At 39.5% G+C, this 7,584-nt stretch overlaps 1 protein-coding gene across 1 annotated transcript in view; it reads left to right on the top strand.

Annotated features, from left to right (window-relative positions):
* Positions 1-2,003: 2,003 nt before the first annotated feature.
* The window catches only part of ELAPOR2 (endosome-lysosome associated apoptosis and autophagy regulator family member 2), a 220,181-nt gene continuing 214,600 nt past the window's right edge, over positions 2,004-7,584 (top strand). Inside the window, exon 1 of the mRNA XM_077766796.1 lies at positions 2,004-2,179. Coding sequence (XP_077622922.1) covers positions 2,147-2,179 — 33 coding nt within the window. The 5' untranslated portion in view covers positions 2,004-2,146. The remainder of the gene's footprint in view (positions 2,180-7,584) is intronic.

The raw sequence follows: 7,584 nt of genomic DNA, 5'->3' as shown, positions 1-7,584 counted from the left end.
GAGCCAAAGTTGGAAGCTTAACCAACTGAGCCACCCAGGTGTCTCCAGGATGGAAACTTTAAAACACTTATGAAGTAAATGATGGGAAAGCTCCTATGTTTTTAACATATGTTCACCTATCTTTTGGAGGGCCTCTTCAGCTTCTAATTTAAAGACCGTAGTTCTTATAGATTGACCTTCCTTGAGTTACTAAAGTGAAAGAGCCAGTATGATTCTATTACTTAGCATTTCTCAAACATTAGTTTTTACTGAAACAGCTTTGCCTTTTTCGTTTATATTTAATTGATTTTTGTGGTATTTATCTGAGTTATGTATTTACAGTAATAAGCTCAACTGGAATAAACAGGTTTGGGTGAACCTGACTGACTTGACAACAACACAGTTCGACTGGTGGGAATAGACATATGTGGGCATAGAGGAGAAGAGTATTAACCATGATTGTGCAGTGTGACATGGGGCTTAATAAGTATGTTTTATAGAAGAAAGGCAGAGCATTAGTTTTCCAGCAGGGCAGTTACATGGATAATGGTTGAAGATATAACTACTAGTGTCTGTTGGGTAGATTCATCATATAGCCATGGTAGTGCGGGCTTGAAACTTTGTAATGTAATGTTGAGGGGAGACTCTACACACGGTTTCATCTGGCTCTTCAGTCATCAGTGATTCTCTTAGCTTTTCCTTCCTCTGTGTCTTGGTTTCATCCTCAGGCTGACTTCCCTTATTATGGAAAAACAGCTGCAGTTCTAGGCCTCCCATCCACATACCCCTCTGATTAGAAGGATTAAAGGCATCTCTTCATGTAGCTTCAGCAGGAAAATAAGTATGCTTTCTTCCCTAAAGCCTCCAGCAAACATCTCTTATTTCATTGATGTGAATTGTATCATGGACCCTTCCCTGAATTAATTACTATGACCAGGTGATGAATGTGCTCTTTGACTTAAACTCATCAGTGTCTATACATGAAACACGTGGAATGAGTGAGATAGGGAAGATACAGGAATGAAAACTGTGGTCCTATAAGAGGGTAAAAGGAAGAAAATGCCCACTATAGGATGCAAACGAAGTCTATAAATTGCTTACCATATTGATCAATTTAATATAATATCATCCTTGATATTACAGGCATTAATTTTTAAAGTAGGGAGAAGTCATGCAAGCTATTTTTCTTCTTATTATTAATGTGAAGTATTATCTGTAGTGTACTGGAAATAGATATGCACATTACATTGAGTAATGTGAATTGTGTCATTCAGTGTCTCAGAGGAGAACACAGCTTAGTAGCTAAGAACATGGGTTCCAGAGACACTGGATTCATATCCAGAATCTTGCACTGCTGTGATATGACTACCTCTGTGACCTTAGACAAGTTTCATAATACAAGACCTCAATTTCTTCCTCTACTAAATATAAAGAATCATAAAGTTGTGGAGATAAAATAATCCACATAAAACAGTACAGTTTCTGGCTGCACTTATAAATGTTAGCTATTATTGTCAAGATCTAATCAGAGTAGGTGGCTTCCTTACCATCATTACCTGGAAGTCTTCTAGAACTCTGGAATCAAACCTCATATTATATCTTTGAAAGAAGCTTACATAACTTGAAAATCCATCTTGTTTACTTTTCTGAGTGAAAGGATAAATTCACTTTTCACTTTTCTTCCTCACAATATGAACTTAAGAATGAAAGAAGCTATAACAACCTAAAACAACAATCTTGAGCTAAAGAAGCTGGGCAGAAAAGAGCAGATACTATGTGTTGTCATTGAAATAAAAGTAGAGGCAAAATCGATCTACGGTATTAGAAGGCGGGATACTGATTAGTCTTGGTGGGGGTTAAGTGATTGAAGGGGGCTTGTGGAGGGAATTCTGGCTGGTGATTGTGTTCTGTGTCTTGACTTGGAGGTTGGTTATAAAGTATGTTCACTTTGTGAAATTTACTTAGCTGTATGCCTATAATCTGTCCATGTTTCTTTTTGTTTTATTTGTTACACTTATCAAAAGGTTAACAGTGAACATGTCTGCTTTCCTTGGATCAAGAAATACAGCTGCTCAACTTCCGTTCAGGGTACAAGTTGTACAAAGATGAGCCAAGAGGAACCTATTTCTTTGCAGGAAATATGGCCTTATAAGGGACAGTCTCCTCCATGATTCCATGGTATCAACAGCTGGCCACTGAGGTGAGTGATTTATATATGAGAAGAGACACATCCTGGGAGAGTGGAGATTGAATTATCAAATTTTGAGGTCCAGTGTTATTAAAACCTTTTAAATGGGTGGTGTTTGTCCTAATGGAAGATTGTCGTCAGAATGTCCATAAAGTCCACCAAAAGGTTGCTAAAGATTAGGAAAAGAGGAAACAGCCTGATAATGGAGACTTGGAGGTTCATGAATGCAGAGCTGGGTGCAGCCTACATCTATTGTGGAACATGTGGACCCTGCTGACCTAAGCTAATCTGTGTGTCTTATCCTTCTAACCACAGTGATTGCCTCAGACATGTGTGCATAACCAGATCACAACAATGATATTTAAGGTTGCACTTGCCGAGATGTCTCATAAAAAGAAAGGTAAAGAAAAAAATTTGATTGTGGAAAATGGCAGAGAAAACATCTGTTTTGTCCAAGAGGTTGAGGTATAACGTGTGAAGTTGGTTATATTGTGTCCATGTTACTGTCACCAGTAGGGAAACCCTGAGGCTTCCCTGGAAGGCCATTATATAGATCCTGAGGACAAAGCTATGTGACAAAAGGCAGAGTGGAGAGATGGAGAAAAAACGGAATCTTTGATGACACAGACTATTGTTAAAGCCAGTCTGAGTAGGTTTTTCTCTCACATATACTGATTGTTAATGGATTCAATAATTTAGTTGTTTTAAGAATGTGTGCAATATAGTTTTACCTGATTTTGCCTGTATATAAATATTGACAAGGCAAGAATACACATAAAATGATTGATCTGAGTTCCTTAACCCTTGTGAATAGTTCTGCTCTCGTCTCTCCTAACTTCTACCTCTTCCTCCCACTTAGTTTTGAAGGATTTCCAGAGATTTAATTTGCATTTAATTTTTTATATGGATATACTATACTTCCTTCATCGAGGGACCAAGCTAAAACTTGTCAATAAAATGTTGTTGAATAATGACTATTTATTTTAAAGTAGACCTTAATTTCTTTTTAATTCCAGGATGAGATAACTTCTCATAGTCACGTGTTAAGTGATCTGTAACTTGGAAATTCTGTCATTCCTGGATTCTAACTATATCAAAGAGACCATGAGAGATGATTTCTGCTGAGCACCATGGAAGTCATTAACAGTTTGGCTTGTCTCCATTTTTAGGTCAACACTCTCATACCCTCCCTCATTCTATTTCCAGTATGTTCGTGTTTTCCCAGAATAGCTATGAAATCATGTAATTAGCCTCCAAATCAGCAACGCTGACACAGCCATTGGCATTAAGTACAGAAAAAATTGATCAACTTATTTTAAAGAAAACCTTCTGAAGGAGTAAGGTCTGCTTTCAGATGCCAGGGACAGTCTGATCTATTAATGCTATGTTTCTGTCATTATAACATGGAATGGCTACTGAAAACTGTTCCCACAGTGCCTCTAAGAATGCCTACTTCTAGATGCAGCAAACACCCCGTTGGTCAGATTCCTCCATGTGTACCATGGTGTGCCCATGACAAAGCCAAAGGAGCCGGGTCCAGATGGAAATCTGTAAAATAACATATTTTTTTAAAAGTATTTTTTAATTTTTTAATGTTTATTTATTTTTATNGAAGTCAGACACTTAACCAACTGAGCCACCCAGGCGCCCCCCCCCCGGCCCCTCCCAAGAGATTTTTTTAAAAAGGAAACTGGTAGGGTGCCTAAGTGGCTCAGTAGGTTAAGTGTCTGATATTGGCTCAGGTCATGGTCTCACGGTTTGTGAGTTCTAGCCCCTTGTCGGGCTCTGTGCTGACAGCTCAGAGCCTGGAACCTACTTCGGATTCTGTGTCTCCCTCTCACTCTGCCCTTCCCCTGCTCGCACACACACACACACACACTCTCTCTCTCTCTCTCAAAAATAAATAAACATTAAAAAAATTTAAAAAATACAAAGGAAAATGGTATTTTCCTTTGTATTTTTTTTTCTATAAAATCAACAGATGGTGGATATGTCAAACATATAAAATATTACCTGGGAAGACAGAAAGACTCACAAACAAAAATAAGACATAAAAATAAGACATAATGGTGACCTGACTGCTGATGTGTCTGGGTCTACCCTCATGAGTAGGTGCATAGGTAAAGCAAGTCAATCCAATTTTCTTATCTGAAAAATACAAATAATAATTGTGCCTATTTCACAGTGGCCTCGTGAGGATGAAACAGAGGGAAGCAGGTAAACCGTATAGTGCAGTGGCTGCTGCATTAGCAGAGCTTCGAGGGTGTGGAGGAGAAAGCTGCAGGCATAAGAGCACACAGGCGGCGCCATCCATTTGCCTCCTTTTCTGCAAAGTCTGAGGTCTGCCCAGGAACTGCTGTAAGTGCGTTACGTGTTCTAACTCCTTTCATTCCCACAATAGGTACTTTCAAGTACCTTTAAGGCAGGTGCTGTTTTATCTCCATTACGCAAACCAAGAAACTGGCACCAAGGAGTTACTTAAGCTTAACCTTGCCAAGATTACAAAGCTGGCAAGCAGACAATCGCTGGAGAGGGGACGGGCCCCCGTCAGTCTATACCGCTGGCATTGATGGGGTGTGAGTGTCCTCAGATCCCACTTCGAGGTTCTGATGGTTTCCAGGGGTTCCCACTTTATGCCCAGAGGCTACCTTTTCCAAAATTAGTCATCTCATGGTTCTTGGTTCATGAAACTTTTTAAATTTGTATAATTGTAGATTTATAGGAGACCTCTACATTCTTTTAACTTTTCTACATGTTTCCAGGCATCTGATGGTTGTAGTTTCTCTTAAGAGCTGTTAATATCTTTTTCTTTTAAAAAAATGTTTAATGTTTACTTATTTTTGAGAGAGAGAGACTCTCTCTGACCCTCCCCTGCTCACGCTGTCTCTCTCTCTCTCTCCTAGAAAAAAATAAAACATTTAAAAGAGAGAGAGAGAGAGAGAGAAGGGGGGTAGGAACGGGCAGAGAGAGAGGCAAAGAGAGAATCCAAAGAGAGGCAAAGGAGAGCCAGAGTACCTCCAGGCTCTTAGCTGTCAGCACAGAGCCTGATGTGGGGCCCAAACCCACAAACTGGGAGATCATGACCTGAGTCGAGGTTTGATGCCCAACTGACCAAGCCACCCAGGTGCCCCAAGATTTTCTTGGTTCTTTGTATGCCTAGTAATTTTGGATTTTATTTTGAACATTTTGAATATTATACATATCTGGGTTCTATAAAATCCTTAGAACTGTTGATTTCATTGTTTAGTAGACAGTTAGCCTGATTAGGTTCAAATTACAAATCCTGTCTTCTGCGGGCAGTGGCTCAATTTTTAAGTCTTCACAGCCATATGGTCACAATGTGGGACCCGGGCAGGGCCCTGTACTGCAGTTCTATGGAAAGCCTTCACTATGCTGGCTTGGATCTCTAGTGCACCTGCGCATCTCAGCTGTGAGCCCAAGACCTGTGTGCATTCACACAGGGATACATAGGGTGAGAGATTTTTCTTTCAGCTTCCTCTTCTGTGATTTCCCATCTTCCCAGGATTCGTTATCCCACTCCTTTTACTAGAAAGCTGCAGTTTCTCCTAGGGCTTCCGCCTCCAAACACTGTTGTGCACTTCCCATAACTAGAGCACAGGAGCAAGAGAGAAAAAGAACAAAGAAAAAAATGCGAGAGAAATCTCTTGGGCTTCTCTCACATTTTTGGGTATGGTGAGCGGGCCCTTCCCTTTCTGCCTGGAGATAAGGGTTTCTCTCTGGGTTTTAGGAGCTGCAAGGCCTCAACTTTCATTGTTCTAACACTGGGGTTTGCTTTGGGGAAGGCTGGGATAGAGAAAAAGAAAAAAATAAAACAAACATTTCTACCACAGTCTCAGGAAGGCTACTTACTACCCCATCTCATGATGAGAAAGAGAGTACAATAAAACCTTGATTGGAGAGCATAATTCGTTCCCGAAACATGTTTGTAATCCAAAGCACTTGTATATCAAAACTAATTTCCCCATAAGAAATAACGTAACCTCAGATGATTTTTCCACCACCTGAAAATATTCATATAAAAATAATTATAATACTGTAATATAATGCAAAAAAATAAGGAAAATACAAAATATAAAGAAAAATAAACAAATTCACCTGTACTTACCTTTGAAAATCTTTGTGTCTGGTGTGAGGGAGACAAGAGAGAGGAGGGTTATTGTGTAGGATGATTTTCACTATCACTAATGGAATCACTGTATCTTTTGGTTCACTGGAATCTTTTTCTGCATGGTGGCCATTGTATATGCCTTCACGGGTGTTGACTACAGTATTAATAAAGTCTTGTCATGTACTGTAACTGGTAATGAGGCAGCAGAGAAAAGGGTCTATATCTGCAGGCAGCCTGACCTAGAATGAAGTAGAGCATTCTTAAGCTTACTCTTATATAAAAAAGAAAAGAACTGTCCATAGGTGCTTTGAAGTGGCAAAAGATACTCTTGTGCCAGTTGTGGGCACCTTCCAATGTTCTGAAAAACTACTGATTTCTGCCAGACACCATGGCCTGGACGGAGGATCTGCACATGGGAGCCAATCACCCACAGTCCTGCAGTGAGAGAGAGAGAGAGAACCATTGGCTCAGTTGTGATCATGTGATGTTTGGCATCGTGTGCTAATTGTATCACAAGACATCATTTGTTTATCAAGTTAAATTTTGTTAGAAATGTTTGCTTGTCTTGCAGAACACTCGCAGACCAAGTTACTTGCCATCCAAGGTTTTACTGTATTTTTCATGGAGGTTTTCATGTCCACACGTGCTACACAGTAGTATTTGTGCTGCTCTCAAGTCTAAGCTGGGAAACTGTTGAATAGGTTGTTCCTTAGTTTTGGTTTCCTTCCCTAATATGCCTGCTCTTACTTATCTTCAGAGACCTCAGATACTGCTCTTTGTATTCTCTTGTAGGACTTTAAGTTATAATCATTAGGAGAATTAGGGTGTAGTGGGCTTACAACAACTTACATGGAAGTAGAAACTCTTTAGTTATCTTTTAAATTGAGATACCCCGTTTCCTGTGTGTTATATAAATTCACTATGTATTGTGGTATAAGGAACCTTAAACCCCTGGAGTTTCCTATCCCATGGGTTTATTCATTCACTGAACAGTTGAATGCCTACTACGTTCTACGCCCTGGACAAAATACACTGGAATACATATATAAATAAGATCCAGTTTTGAACCACGTTTCTCATAGTATGCACAGAAGATGGATAAACCAGTAATTGCAGTATAGAATAAGTGCTCTAGTGGACCTTGAACCTTTTTTTTGGACAAACCCCAAGTAGGGAACATTCTCTATTAAAGGCTGAGCTCTGATCTCTCCCTCATTTTTCATTTCCTTTGATACTTCCCCATTTCCCTCTTTGCCTTCTTTTTTTTTTTTTTTTTTTTTTTTTTTAA

The sequence above is a fragment of the Crocuta crocuta genome, unplaced genomic scaffold (assembly GCF_008692635.1).
Source record: "Crocuta crocuta isolate KB4526 unplaced genomic scaffold, BGI_CrCroc_1.0 scaffold165, whole genome shotgun sequence".
NCBI classification, from domain to species: Eukaryota; Metazoa; Chordata; class Mammalia; order Carnivora; family Hyaenidae; genus Crocuta; species Crocuta crocuta.
This window is presented reverse-complemented; position numbering and strand designations above follow the sequence as displayed.